Source organism: Peromyscus eremicus, chromosome X, assembly GCF_949786415.1.
Source record: "Peromyscus eremicus chromosome X, PerEre_H2_v1, whole genome shotgun sequence".
NCBI lineage: Eukaryota > Metazoa > Chordata > Mammalia > Rodentia > Cricetidae > Peromyscus > Peromyscus eremicus.
In genome coordinates this window covers 27,971,550-27,987,742 of record NC_081439.1, presented here as the reverse complement: position 1 = coordinate 27,987,742, position 16,193 = coordinate 27,971,550, and the positions used below count along the sequence as shown (strand labels likewise).

General features: G+C 33.8%; 1 protein-coding gene across 12 annotated transcripts in view; it reads left to right on the top strand.

Annotated features, from left to right (window-relative positions):
* Scml2 (Scm polycomb group protein like 2) overlaps positions 1-16,193 on the top strand; it is a 115,798-nt gene that overhangs the window by 87,391 nt on the left and 12,214 nt on the right. For all 12 annotated transcript variants that reach the window (XM_059251585.1, XM_059251579.1, XM_059251581.1 and 9 more), the window contains 7 exons: positions 615-698; positions 2,533-2,616; positions 2,889-2,972; positions 7,994-8,298; positions 11,132-11,246; positions 13,309-13,512; positions 14,433-14,615. In XM_059251585.1, the coding sequence (XP_059107568.1) occupies positions 615-698; positions 2,533-2,616; positions 2,889-2,972; positions 7,994-8,298; positions 11,132-11,246; positions 13,309-13,512; positions 14,433-14,615 (1,059 nt within the window). The remainder of the gene's footprint in view (positions 1-614; positions 699-2,532; positions 2,617-2,888; positions 2,973-7,993; positions 8,299-11,131; positions 11,247-13,308; positions 13,513-14,432; positions 14,616-16,193) is intronic.

Below are 16,193 nucleotides of genomic sequence, written 5' to 3'. Positions count from 1 at the left end.
CTCTGTCCAGTTTGTATATGTATTGCTGTCATTCTTGTTCATCTCATGTTTGAGCAGTGATGTTAGTAATTTCTCCTGATATTACTAGGAGATTCAGTCTCAGATTAAACTCCCTCACCCTTTGGCTCTTTGATTGGTCATGGTTTTCTATGATGGTCTCTGTTAAAAACAAAAATTCCTTGATAAAGAGTAAAGACTGCAGTTATCTAGAGGTGTAAGAACAATGTTTATAGATTGTTGTTAGGGATTGTGCCATTTTAGTAAGTTAGTGGCTTTAGATTCTTCTCCAATAATCATAATTTGCCCAGCACTGAGGTTTTAGCTGGGTTTCCAGTGTCACACATTCTCTCCTTGGTCAGAGAGTCATAAGTCCAAGTAAATAGCTGTTGCTTATAAAGAAGTTGTTCCACTACTGCATGCTTAGAGTTATCATGCCATGATAGGTATGTTACACATCACATGAGCTTGATGATAGTCTTCTTTATGACAGGCTGTATTAGAGCATATGCATTAGTATTAGAAGCTTTATTATTTGGAAAACAGTGAATTAAACATAATGTGTTGTAGCTTTAAATGTACACGTTCTCTGTGTTTCATTTCATACTTCAATAAAGCTGTGAAAAAACGCAAGGGCAAAACAGTCACCAAACCATGGAAAGACCAAGGCAGACTTCTTGAATATGAAGAAGCAGCCCCAGGTGATCGCTTTTTTTGTTATTTTTTGTTTGTTCGTGGTGTTTTTTTTTATCTGTATTTATTCTCGTGTTTGCTGTGTATTGAATATTGGTGTAATATTTTTAGAAGGAAAGACTTTTTCACTTTTAAGAAAATGAATATAAGAAGTAGTATAATGAAAAATTTGTAGAAATTTTCAGTGTGATAAGTCAAATTTGTCTCCTATTATAATAAGTTTATCTTTTAAGAATTAGATTTTTCCTGATTTTAGTTTTTTTCATGTTTTAAAAGAGAACATTTTCTTTTTTTAAGATAATGATTAAATTTCAAGCTTTCTCCTTACCCTTACCTTCCCCCAAACCTCCCATGTATGCCTCCATCTCTGCCAAATGTCTGGCCTCTTTTCTCAGTAATTGTTAATGCTTTAATTCAAGAATATCTATGTGGCTGTGCATGTATGGCACATACCTTTAATCCCAGTTCTCTGGAGGCAGAGGAAGGCAGATCTTTGTAAGTTCAAGGCCAGCCAGTTCTGAAGAGCTAGTTCCAGGACAGCCAGGACTGTTACACAGAGAAACCTTGTCTCAAAAAACCAAAAGAAAAAAAAAAGAATATCTATATACACATATAGCCCTGAATATAACTTGTTAGGTCTGTATAATAGTAACTGTATGTATATTTTCATGGCTGGCCTTTTCACATCAGACAGTGAAATGGTGTGCTTCTACCTGGGGATTCCCATCTCTCCCATTCCTTGTTTTCTTTGGAGGGTTGAAGCTTCATGGTCTTTTCTCTGTCCAGTTTGTATATGTATTAGTGTCGTTCTTGTTCAGCTCATGTTTTGACAGTGTTGTTCATGAGTTTTTATGTGAATTTCTGTAGACTAAAGTTTCTCAGTCCTGCCCAGTCCCACCCGGGCAGCAGCTGTTTTAATAAAATAATCACTCAGAGGCTTAATATCAATTACAAACTGATTTATGGCTCAGGCTTATTGCTAGCTAGCTATTACATCTTAAATTAACCCATTTCTATTAATCTATGTATTGCCATATGTCTCGTGGCTTTGCCTGTATCCTAATACATCTTGTTCCTCTGGGCAGGTCACAGCATCTCCCTCCGTCTGCCTTTCTTCCTCCTGTATGTCTGCTTGGATTTCCTGCCTGCTTCTCTCCTGCCTTGCCATAGGCCAAAGCAGTTGTATTTATTAACCAGTGGAGCAACACATATTCACAGCGTACAGAAAGACATCCCACATCATATTTCTCCTGATATTACTAGGAGACCCTCTGGCTCTTTACAATCTTTTCTTTCTACCTCCTCTTGAATAGAGTGCAGGAATGTTCTATAGAAGTATCCATTTTGATTGGGCTCCACCACTCTTTGTTTTGATTAGTTTTGGTTTATTGTAATGGTCTCTGTCTGTGACAAACAAGTTTTCTTGATGAAGACTGAAAACTACTAATATCTGTGGGTATGAAGACAAATGTTTATAGATAGTTGTTGGGGCCTATGCTGGTTTAGTTAAATTAGTGGTTGCAGATTGTCCTCCAATAACCATCATTTCTCTAGCACAGAATTTTTAGCTAGATTTCTAGTGCCAGTTATAGTTTCCCTCATGTTGAGTAGCTCTTAAGTCCCAAGTAAAGAGTATTTGGTTACTGCCAAGGTATGCATACCACTACTGTGTCCTAAGAGTTATTGTGCCATGTTGTGCATTGTTAAATGTCATATGAGTATGATGGTAACCTTTCATGACTATGCTGCATTAGAAGCTTTATTATTTAGCATGTATACTGGAACATAATGTGTTCCAGCTTTAAATATACATAATACTTTTCATTTCATACCTCAACAAAGCTGAGAAAAAACGCAAGGGCAAGACAGTCACCAATCCTTGGAAAGACCAAGCTGGAATTTTTGAAGATGAAGAAGCTGCCCTAGGTGATTGCTTTGATTTTTTTTTTAATCCATATTGATTCACAAGACGTTTGCCATATATTGAATAATGGTGCAATGTTTTTAGAAAACAAGACCATTTTTCACTTTTAAGGAAACAAGTATAAGTACCACAATGATAAATTCATAGAAATTTTCACTATAAGATTTGAGACTATATCTCATTAGATGCTTTATTATTTAATATGCATACTGGAACATAATGTGTTCCAGCTTTAAATATGCATATTTTTTTTTCATTTCATACCTCAACAAAGCTGAGAAAAAACGCAAGCGCAAAAGAGTCAGCAAATTTTGGAAAGAGCAAGCCAAACTTTTGGAAGATGAAGAAGCAATTCCAGGTAATTGCCTTGCCTTGTTTTGCTATATTGGTTTACAAGATATTTGATCAATATTAAATGATAGCATGTTCTTTTCATAATGGAAGACAGTTTTTGTTTTAAGAACTCCAATATAAGAAGTAACACAATGATAAATTGATAAAATTTTCAATGTGCTAAATCAAATTTGCTGGTTATTCTAACAAATTCATCTTTTTTAGAGAATTAAATTGTTTCCTGATTATGAAAATTTAATGTTCCTAAAATTTCATTTTGACTGGCATTCTTGTTTAAACAATGTTTTATTTTTTAATGATTTTATTTATTGTTAAATAATTTATACCTTATATTTTGATCATATTGTGTCCCTTCCCCTAACTCTTCCAATGTCTTTTCCTCACCTTGCTTTGTGTAGGATATTATATTCCTTCTCTTAACAAAAAAGGGAAAACTTAAAAATTAGGTGTCCAATTTGTGTTGATGTACTACTGAATATTATACCTGCCCTACAGTGGCTGATATGTACCATGTTACTCTGTTGAGGAAAATTGGTTTTTCTTTCATAGCAGCTATCAATTCTTAGCTAAGGACTGAGACTTTATATCTACTTCACCTCATCCATGCTGGATTTTTTTTTTCTGCTTTGAGCTTGTATATATTCCTTGCATTTTGTCATGTTCTTTTTGGATATGTGTCTTCTTGTTGTTTCTGGAAAATACTCTCTTATCAAAGTCCTCTGCCTCTCTGGTTAGAATCTTTCCACCTGCTTTTCCACATAGATAACTGAATATTGAGGGGATGAGAATGATACAGACATCTCATTTAGGGTTGAGCACTCCAAAGTCTCTCACTATCTGCAGGTGGTCCAGTTGTAGGTCTCTTTTTTAATTACCAACCACTGCAAGAACCTTCTCTGAAAAGGGTTTTGTGTATCGCCAATCAATGACTAGTGATCATTCATAATCAATAGCAGTATGTCATTCATCTAGGAGTCATTTTATTACTATGACCACTTATCAGAATTACACTAGTGAGATTTCTCCTAGGACACTTGGCCTATCTTGTCACAGTTTGTTTTCCTTCATTACCAGTATCAGTTTTGGGGTCCATCTCATGGAGTGGGCCTTAAATCTAGTCAAAAACTAACTGATTACTCCAAAGAAAATTTTTGCTACTATTGTGCCAGTGAGTATATCTAGCAGGCAGATGGTTATTATAGCTTGCTCAGTTTGTAGCTTGTTGAGATTAATGATTGCTTTTCTTCTCTGATAATGTGTATAGCAACTTTTCATACTATGAACCAATAGAAGTGAAGCTTTCATTTTCATACCAGCTGTGGTTTTCCATGTTCCTTGACATTGTATGTGGCATGTTCAGCAAATTAAAACTACTTTGAGATTCTTACCCTCAAGTTGTAGAGGGCAACTGCATTGGTAGTGCCCTGTTGTTTTAGATGTGGGATCTGTGGGATGCCTTTGGCTAACACCTCAAAAAGTGGTAACCGATTCCTGGTACTGGGTTAGTTTTTGGTAGTTTGTACTGTAGAGTTGGTGTGTTGTCCCTCCATTATAAGGTCACTGCACTTGAACTCATTTTATATTTGTTTATATTTCAGGAAGCCTTTATTATAGTAGGTTTCCATTTGAGTTTTTAAGAGTTTTTTTTTAATTAATTTTTCCTCCCCATGTTCCCTCCTCTACCCTCCCTCTCATAGCCCACCCCCTTTAATTCTCTTGTTCTAATTTCCATTTTATAGCACTATATTCTATTTCCTGCTCCTTGGAAGATCCCATCCTCCCCCCTGGTCCCTTTCTACCTACCTAACCTCTGTGGGTATTATAAAAGAAACACACATATTTAAAGCATAAAAGCTAACATCTACATATAGGAGAAAATATATATTGTATTTCATTCTGGATCTGCATTACCTTACTTTGGATGATTCTTTTCTAACTTCATCTGTGTACCTACATATTTTAGATAGTTACATTTTTCTTAACAGTTGAATGATAACCCATTGTATAAATATATCACATTTTCATTACCATTCATAAGTTGATAAATATCTAAGCGCTAACCAATTTCTAATTATTATGAATAGAGAAGTAGTAAGCATGGATGAGCAAGATCTCTGTATTAGGATATAGAGTTCTTTGGGTATATGCCCAAGAGTGGTACAGCTGGATCTTGAGGTAGATCAATTTCCCATCTTTCTTTAGCAACTGCCATGCTGATTTCCATAGTGGCTGTAAAAGTTTGCACTCCCACCAGCAATGGATAAATGTTTTCCTTACCCCCATCCTGGCCAATATGAGCTGTCATTTGTTTTATTGGCCATTCTGACTTGAATGAGATTTTATGTGTTTTCCTGGTGCTTATGGATGTTGAATATTTTTATAAGGTTTTTCAGCCATTTGTGTTTCATCTTTTGAGAACTCTTTTTCATTATATATCCCATTTTCTAATTGAAGTAATTGTTTTCTTGATGTTCAGCTTTTAAAATTCTTTGTATATTCTAGATACACTAACTTTCTGTCAGATCTATAGTTGGTAATGTTGTATTTTGCATTCTGTCTGGTCCTTTTTGCTCAATTTATTGTGTCCTTTGCTGTACAGAAGCTTCTTAGCTTCATGAGTTCCCATTTATTAATTTTCATCTTAATGCCTAAACTATTTGGCTCCTGTTCAAAAAGTTCTTTCCTGTGCCAATGGGTTTAATTGTTTTCAGTACTTTCTGTTCTATCAAATTCATTGTATCAAGTCTTATCTTGAGGTCCTTGATCCAGTTGGAGTTGTTTTGTGCTGGGTGATAGATGGATCTGTTTTCATTCTTCTACATGAAGCTATGCAGTTTAACCAGTATCATTTGTTGTAGATGCTGTCTTTTCTCCGGTGTGTATTTTTGTTTCTTGGACAAAAATCAGGTGTCTGTAGGTGTGTGGGCTTATATCCAGGTATTTAACTCTATTCCATTGTTCAGTATATCTATTTTTATGCCAACATCATGCTCGTTTGTATTAATATAACTCTGCAGTAAAACTTAAAATCAGGAAGGTTAATAACTTCAGCAGTTCTTTTGTTGTTTGTGTTTGTTTTAGCTAGCCTGATTGTGTATGTTTCCGTATGAAACTTAAGATTATTTGTTACATTTATGTGAAGGATTGTGTTGTAATTGTGATGGGGATTGCATTGAATCTGTAAATTTCTTTTGGTATGATGGCCATTTTCACAATATTAGTTTTCCCCAATCAATGAGCATGGGGAGTCGTTGCATCTTTTTATGTCTTCAGTTTCTTAAATTTTTTTTATTATACAAAGTCTTTTATTTGCTTAGTTTGAGTGATTCCAATATGTTTTTTGAGGCAATTGTGAAATTGTATGATGTTGCTTTGCTATATGATTTGCTTCCCTGATTTGTTATTTGTATATAGGAAGGCTACTTATCTTTGTGTGTTAATTTTATATCCTGCTATTTTTTTTTTTTTGCTGATAAACACCTTTAGTAATATGGTAGGATACAAGATCAGTTTAAAAAAATCAGTAGCCCTGCTATATACAAACTGAGAAAGAAATCAGGCTGAGAAAGAAATCAGAGAAACATCACCCTTTACACTAGCCACAAATAATGTAAAAGACCTTGGGGTAACTCTAAGCAAGTGAAAGACCTGCATGGCAAGAACTTTAAGTCTCTGAAGAAAGAAATTGAAGAAGATACAAGAAAATGGAAAGATGTCACATGCTTATGTATAGGTAGGATTAACATAGTAAAAATGGCAATCTTACCAAAAGCAATCTACAGATTCAGTGCAATCCCCATCAAAATCCCAACACAATTCTTCACAGACTTAGAAAGAACAATACTCAACTTCATATGGAAAAACAAAAAAAAAACAGGATAGCTAAAATAATTCTGTACAATAAAGCAACCTCTGGAGGCATCACCATCCCTGCTATTTTGTTTAACATATTTATCAGCTATAGAAGTTTCCTGGTGTAGTCTTTGAAGTCTTTTATGTATAAAAAGCATATCATCTCCAAATGATGATACTTTGATTTATTCCTTGCTTATGTGTAGACACTATATTGAACAAGTATGGAAAGAGTCTGATTTAAGTGGAAATGTTTTTGTTCTTTTTTGTTTTGTTTTGTTTTTGTTTTTCCCCATTTAGAAGGAATGTTGATATGTGAACTTGTTATAAAGTGCCTTTATTGTGTTGAGATATGTCCCACATATTCTTGATCTCTTTAGGACTTTTATCAGCAATGTCGAATTTTGTCAAAGGCCTATTCTCTATCTTTTTGAGGTGATCATGTGGTTTCTGTCCTTTGGTCTTTTTATATGGTGGATTATATTTATTGATTTACATATGTTGAATCATCCCTGTATCTCTGGTATGAAGCTGAATTGATAGTGAATAATCTTTTTGATGTATTCTTGAATTTGGTTTGTAATACTTTATTGAGTTTATGATCTATATTCATGATTGATACTGGTTTGTTGTTTTCTTTTTTGTTGGATCTTTGTGTGGTTTTGGTAACAGGGTAATGATGGCCTTGTAAGAAGAATTTAGGAATGTTTCTTCGTTTTTCTTTTGCAGAATAATTTGTAGACTAGTGTCATTAATTCTCTTTTGAATACCTGGTAGAATTATATGCTGACCCATCTGTCCATTGGCTTTTTATAGTTGGGAGATTTTTAGTTACTGCTTCTATCTTACTAGGAGTTACGAATCTACTTAAATTACACTTACTTTATCTTGATTTAACTTTGATAGATTGTATATTTTAAGAAATTTGTTTCCTTTAGGCTTTCCAGTTAGTGGAATACAGATTTTTTTTTAAATATGTGTTTAGGATTCTCTTAATTTTCTTAGTATCTGTTGTAGTATCTTCCTTTTCATCTCTAGGTTTGCTAATTTGGATCTTGTTTAAAATAGTTTTCATGAGTAACCCTTGAGAACTTTTAAAGATATGCTAAAAGTTTTTTGAGTCATATGGTAGTGTTTTAAACTATATCATTTTCTTTAATTTTTGTTTCTAAGCTCTTTTCTCAGCTCTTTCAGTGCACAGTACAGAGAACACACCGCCTTCCTCCGCTGAACAAACAAAATCTTCCACTTCTGAGAAAACAAAGCCTTCCACCTCTGAGCAAACAAAGTCTCCCACCTCCAAAGGGGCTCAATCTTCAAAGATGTCTCCACGGAAAACAACTATTGTACTACCAGCAACAAAGACCAGCAAGAAGTCAGGACAAACTAAGCCAACTGGAGATACTTCAGCTACTAAGAAAGGCATTACTATTAAAATTGTCCTACCAAAGAAAATAGGTGGAAAGTCAGGAAAAAAGGTTAGTCATATCTCTTGCTAATTTGTACTATAAGTCTTTGTATTGGAGTATTATTTTTAACATGCAGGTTAGCAATTTACTAAAACTATGCTGAAGGTTTTAGGACTGTTTTAAATATATAAGGCTCTTTTTGTCTTAGTTAGGTTTTCTATTTTGAGAAACAAAAGCAACTTATGAGGAACTTGTACTTCTATATTACAGTTCATCCTCAAAGGCAGTCAAGGCAGGAACTCAGATAGGGCAGAGAGGGGAACTGGAGTTGGGGGTGGAACAGTAGTAATATCTAAAGTAAAGTAGTCATTGGACAGAATTAACTAGTATTTACTGATGATGAAAGAACAAAGAGTAAATGAGTTGGAGAATAGAATAGAAACTATCCAATGTGAAAAACTGGTACAGAATTTAAAATACTGAGAAAGAGAGTAAGTTGATATTTTCTTAACATCTGTCAGGAGGAAGCGAGGCAGGGATAGATTGGGAGAGGAAAATAGTGAAGAAATTTTTTTCTTACAATCATTTCTAGTCCTGCACAGTTTATATCACAGATAGATATAAATATATAAACAATTTACATTATGAAAGCCTGAATGTGGCAGATAAGGATCTATATAATTTTAATTTCAACATTTTATGTGAAATGGTACATTATGAATTTTTATTTTAAAATTATGCAATTAAGGATGAGCCTCTAGTCATAATGTAAAAAATGTAGAGAAGTATGTGTACCTAAAAATCCAAGGAAGAAATTAAAATGGAATTTTAAATATTCAAGTAACCCCTCAAAAGATAGGATAAGTGGAACCACTACAACAAAAAAGAATAAAGGAAACAAATAGAAAGTGCATAATAAAATGGTTTACTGAGAACCAAATATAATAATAATTATATTAAACACTAATGAATTAAATTCTTCATTAAAAGGCTGAGATTTAAAAAACTAGAATTTTAAAAATAAATATAAAATATAAAATAAATATAAAAAATAAATATCTCAGTATTCTCTTATACATCTAATATTTCCATGTGATAATCAGCATAACATTTGTTTCTATGAATGTTTGCCATATGTAACAAATAATGTCATCTTGTTTTTAAAATACTTACACTATCATTTCTGTTTAAAACATTTAAAATTTATAAAAATCAGTATGAGGCCGGGCGGTGGTGGCGCACGCCTTTAATCCCAGCACTCGGGAGGCAGAGCCAGGCGGATCTCTGTGAGTTCGAGCCCAGCCTGGGCTACCAAGTGAGTTCCAGGAAAGGAGCAAAGCTACACATAGAAACCCTGTCTCGAAAAACCAAAAAAAAAAATCAGTATGAAATATTTGTAGATATATTATGATAAACATAAAAAGATTACTGTAAAGCAGTAACATTTTAAAAATGGGAAATAAAATTATGAAAAGTTGATCTTGAAATTTAATGTGAAGATATATTTGAAAACATGTATTTTCACCTGCTCAGAAAGTTAGTGTAATAGTAGTGATAATATCTTTTGACGCCTATGTTTTCTAGTATCAATACTAATATAATTTTGAAAAGCTATTTTGGTACACATTATTTAATGATAGAAATAAAGAACTAGTAGTATATTTCATAATTTGTATTTTTTTCAAAAGCATCATTTCAGTTCACTATTATCTAACTTCATTTTATATGAAAAATAAAGATGTTCACAGTTTTAATAACTGAGAAAGTTTTTGAGCTATAGAAAATATTTTTAAAATAGACTCCTTTATGAAATATCATTTTTTTCTACATTTTGGATTTTAGCACAGGGGCTAGAGAGATTGCTTAGTGGTTAAGAGCACTGACTGCTCTTCTAGAGGGCTTGAGTTTGATTCCTAGCAACCACATGGCAGCTCACATCCCTCTGTAGCACCAGTTTCAGGGATACAATCCCCTCTTCTGTGGGCCCAGGCATACAAATGCAGGCAGAACATCTATACACATAAAATTTAATCAAATTTAAGTTTAGAAACTTTAAAAACTTTGTTAGTAAATTTTCTAAATAGTTGTATTTGTTCAAGTTGAAGTATTAAACATTATCTTTCATCAAAGGGTTCAGAATTTTGAAACATTGAAAAAATGAAATTTGTAATTCAATACTTGGCATGATTTACTAGTCCACTGTGAATCCAGATAACAGTCATTAATTTAAAGTATATTGCAGCAACCTCAAATGATAGTCTTGTGTTTTACTCTTTTGTCTTTTTGTCATAATTTTTCTAGGCACAAGAGTCTTTTCTTGTGATAAAGCAGAGCAGTTTGAAAGTAGCTCCTAGAAAACTCCCAAGATTTCACATAAGCAGAATACTAGTAATATTCAACTGTGTTTAAGAGATACTTGTCTCTTATGTGCAACAAACAGTCTTCACCAAATTACTTACAATTTTATGAAGATTATTGGTGGCTAGACACAATGGGAATGAACAGCTGCTTGCTAAAGCCCTCTGCCTTGTTGAGGTTATTTTTGCCTATTAGAAAAGAGATTTATAGAATTAACAGTGATAAAAAATGTCTTGCAGGGAACCTCAAAAATTTTTTGAAGTTAACAGGTTTTACACAGTTAACTAATTTGACTAAGGTATCAACAGAAGATAGGATAAGGAATTCTACCTAGCCTTTTGGTCTCTCTCTGGCACCTGAACAGATTGTGGGCCTGAGTTCATTTTCCAAAGCATTGCAGTTCTTGGTACCCAGAAGGTTTTCAGCCTTTTTTTTTTTTAATTAATGATTTTGTGATCCAATGATGTCTACCATTTTTTTCTCATCTAGAAGCTCTTAAAAGAGAACATATACCTGAATTCTTTATTCCTTTTTTTAAAAACAGGAAAAATGTATTCCAGTTGTTTCTTCTACATCTTCAGCTTCTCTCAGTTCACTGATGAAAAGCTCTTCATCTAATAAGTCTTCTGCAGGGCCATCTAAAATAGTGATGTCTACAGGTAAGTTATTATTTTCTAGAAATGAGTAAACAATGTATTTGGTAAGCTAGTAGTTCAGCTTAATGTTAAGCAAAACCAGTCTATTTAAATCCATGTCACCTAAAAATAAATATCCAACATTTTGAATTTGTGTCATTATCAAATCTTCCTTATTTTCAAAGTATTTTGTCATTTCGTATGATATGTGTTTTCCAAGGTAACTCATGCCTTTTGAAAATAATGTTTCTGTCAAAGAACATGGTGATTTTAAATTCTTCTCTGGTATGTTTGAAAGAGCACAGACCAAAGCAAATTCTTTCTTATCATCCCCTATACATTTCCTTAATCTTAATTTTCCTTTCATTTTTATTTTGTATGTATGAGTATTTTGCCTGCACGTGTATTTGTGCACCATGCATGTGCCTTGTACCCAGACAAGAACGTTAGAATGTCAGATATCCTGAGACTAAAGACACAGACAGTTGGAAGCTGTCATGTGGGTGCTTATAAGCAAACCCAGTCCCTCTGGAAACAGCAACCAGTGCTCTTGAGGCAGCTCTCTAGCACTCCATTCACATTTTTAAAGTGTGTCCTATAATTCTTTTATATCCTTAATTATCTTCTTTATACTCTTACATTTCTTGAACTTTTACTTATTTTTTTCTCACTTAAAGGGAATTATTTTTTGAAATACCACTTGTTTTTCAAAGATTCATTTAGCACACTTCATTTTTTATTATTTATGATTTTTAATCCACTAGCTAAATGAATACAAGTTGATCATAATCCAAGAATGTGAACTTTGTACCTTTTGAGTACTGACATGACACCAGAAGTAAAAACACCTGACTTCATATGACGGGTCACAATCAAAACACAAGTGCCCCCAAATTATTATATCAGACTACCTTCAGACTTTGTGTATAAAGTGTATAAGAAGTATACATGAATTTTATGCTCAGACTTATGTCCTGTCTCCAAGTTATCTCATTATGTTTGTACTAAATTTTCTGGTACCAATGATTTCATCTAAGGGATGCTCAACAAGTGAGGTAAAAATATGATAAAACATTGAAATCCTTTTGCTTTACTTCGTGAATGTATTTGTGCCATTATCACCTTGGGCTGAGGCTAATCACTGTTTCATTTTTGTGACAGAGCCTATCCTTCTGACTATTGGGACAAGTCAGATTACCATATATTTCAACCCAGTGAAACTGAGATGAATGGGTTTTTAGTATACTAAATAAATATAATTTTTCAGTACAGATTAATAGCTTAAAATGTCCTTGATTTAAGAAAGTAATAGTTTCAGTAATGATAAACCTGCATGTTTTTATAGTATACCTTGATTTGCCTTTGTTGATTTAAATTATCTGTACTTGACACCATAATTATAGATGGGAAACTTCTATATTGTATGTTTTTATTGTACAAAGAAAACAGTTTAAAATTTTCATCAATGAGCCTAGGCATATACAGAAGGAAATTTTTATTTTCATTTTCTAACTTTATATCATTAGAAATTACCATTACATATACCTTAAATCATTTGATTACTTTAGAAAATGCAATTGAAGTATACTATTGGTGATTTATAAGAAATTCAGTCACAAAAGGAGTAAGGATGACCAATTTTCAAAGGAAATTCACATACTATATGTACAATGAACTTAAGTAGGTAGAGAATTGGGAAACCTCTAGGAGAAGTTAGAGGGGAAAGATCACAATTTGAAGAATAAGAAAAACAAGAAACTACTCTTTAATTTTTGTACCATTTCTTGCAATAATAAATTAAGAATGATGATATGATACTCCTAAGTCTTCTCAGCCATATATAATCAGTTTGAGTAGAACTCTAAAATACTGAATAAGCTCTTTTTTTTTACTATTTGCATGTTCAATATCTTTATATAATATGATAATATATCTATTTGCATATTTTCAGTAGCAGAAATGGTCAATGATATGAACTATATTTAAATTTCCTTTAAGTGAAGTCACTAGTAGGATATGGCAATTACGTAATATTTTCAGAAAATGTATTTTAATTCACCTCATTGTTTATATACTTTTTTTCAAGTCTGTGTCTATATAAATAAACATGGAGATTGTGGCCCCTACCTGGATCCACAGAAAGTTCAGCAGCTGCCTGACCACTTTGGCCCAGGCCCTGTGAATGTGATTCTCCGGCGGACTGTGCAGGCCTGTGTGGATTGTGCCATTGATCCCAAGGCTGTGTTTCTATTTCTTAAGCCAGATACTCGAGGAGGAGAAATAATTACTGGTATACTAATCTAATTCTTTATTCAACTCCTGTTCTAAATTGATTTGAGGTTTAGAAGGGCAGACTATTATTGCATATAGATTACTTATAATATTTATATTATACTATAATCTTTTATTATACTGATAGAATAAGTATAGTGGTTATATGCTTAACATATTTTAACTCTTATTTGGAAAGTTTACTTTATCAAAGCAGACAGATGAGAGTAGGTATTATGGCATACATCTATTCCCCTTGTACTCAGGAGTCTGAAACAGGAGGATTACTGTGAGTTTAAGGGCACTCTGGGCTATAAAGTGCCAGGTCAGCCAAGGCTGTATAGTTGAGATCCTGTGTCACACAAACAAACAAAAACCAGAGAATAGTAGTATAATACTATAAGTTTAAGTAAAAGACACCAATTTTTTCCTTGAACATGCTTTGTTAAGCCAGAGATTTAGGCATGGTTCACATAAAGTTTTAATTTTTATAGAAAATCTCTAAGAAGCTTTAAAGAACAGTGTGACACAAAAGAAAATCTCATTAAGATAAAAGGAAAAGGCTAGGGATTGTAGCTCAGAGGTAGTATGCTTGCCTTGCATATACAAGGCCCTGAATTTAGTCTACAGCACCATAAAAAATTTGAAAAATAGGGTAGGATAGAGTAGGTCGTAGCCAGTGTCTATCATGATTGTATAAGCAGATCCCATCACATTTGTACTCAGGAGATGTTTAGAGTAGAAGGCTTACTGTAAACCAAGCCATTTCTCTTACCCTGCTTATAAATATTTAAAATAGAATTTTATCAATTCCTTTTTACATTTCAAAACCCAGAAAGTAAACTTAAAAGTACATTTCCTGAATTGATTCTTTTGTTATTGTATTTTTCATCTGTCTATGAGATGACTGATGACTGACATTACCTCCCCACTTCATAGCCGCCTTTGATGGGAAAGTTCATACCGTTGAGCTCCCTCCAGTGAATAGTGCATCATTTGCACTTCGCTTTCTTGAAAATTTCTGTCACAGCCTGCAGTGTGATAAGTTTTTGAGTAGCCAGCCTTTCAACCCTAAGGCTCGTGTGGATACCCCTACTACAGACCTTGATCAAAACAAACCAGGTAAAAAAAATTAAAAGTTTTTTATACTATATATTTGAAGAAATTGTGTTTGTGTTTGTGTGTGTGTGTGTGTGTGTGTGTGTGTGTGTGTGTGTGTGTGAGAGAGAGAGAGAGAGAGAGAGAGAGAGAGAGAGAGAGAGAGAGAGAGAGAGAGAGAGAGATTGGGGAGGGGTTGGGAGCAGTGCACATATAGAAGCCAGAGAATAGGTTTATAGAGTCAGTTCTCTCCTTCCATCTTTGCATGGGTTCCAGGAATTGAACTCAGATCACCAGGCTTGCATAGCAAGTGCTTTCTCTGCTGACCCCCAATATGCTTTTATTTTGCATTTTAAACTTGGGAATCTGGGTATTTCAGAGTTTTTCTGTCATCCTTAAACATTTAGCTACACAAAACTAATGAAAAACATGTAGTATATAATTATACTTTCTTCACATAAAGTGAGAAACTCATTTCTTACTGTATTCCTAGTGAACTTGAGAATTAATGCCAATGTGTTATGTTTTGCTTCTTTGTGACTAATTGACAGTTACACATTTTCTGTTAGGTTGAGGCATGGCTTTAACATGATTGACCTTAATCTAAGGAAAGTAGCAAGGACTGTTGAGCCCATAGATCATAAAGAATGATTTTCTCAAAATTAGCTATGGTTACCTGTCTTACATAGACTCTCAAACTGATGGCTGAATAAAAAAATGAGTGCAGTGTTGTCTTATAGAACCAAAGGTGATATTCTTGTTTCCGATCTCTACAGTGAAAAAGTTGTTTGAGCTTTTTGGCCACTTTTTGGAAGAAAAGTTTGTTATTTTTTCATATGACTATTGACAGGTAACCATGTTCGGATTATAGTAGAAGTTTATGTATATCTTAAGAGTAGCTAAAATTCCAGGTATTAAAGCTGCTTTGTTTTCTGGCCAAATGCTGCCAATTCTGGAACTATAGAATACCATGACAGACTTAATCTGTTTAAGTCCAGTGTATTCCAATCAGGTAGAAAACTGGGGTATCATCTCCAGTTATTCATTTTCAGGTCTTTGTGATAGATCTCATTTTTTCATCATAATCTTTATTGCCTCTGTTTCAGTGAAGTCTCTCCTGATGTTCCTTCCTCTCCCATTTCCTTGCCACTACCCTCATCCCATTCAGAACCCTATTGCCCCACCCCTTCTCTGGTTTAGTTAAGTGATCACCTAACTGGAGTCCCCTTTCTGATTTCTCCCTGCTGGTATAACTGCCCAGTGAATCCCTTTGAAATAAAGTTATGATACAGGAAGTCCTTGCATGAAAGTACAATAGTCATAGTCATAAGGTGTTGGAATTTATCAAATTTGGGTTCCAATGCTGACTCTGTAACCTGTATACTAAAAGGACATGAAGTTGGGCAAACCGAAATTTTAATTCAAGGCCTGCTGTTAATTAGAATTATACTTTATGGACAAAGTACTGATCCTCCCTGATTCTCAGTTTGCCTCTCTACAAAGTGGTTACTTTCTGAATTGTGAGGAAATATGTATACCCATGTCAGTTGACATAGACCTGTAATCTCAACTACTAGAGAGGTTGAGGCAGTCCAAAGCCTA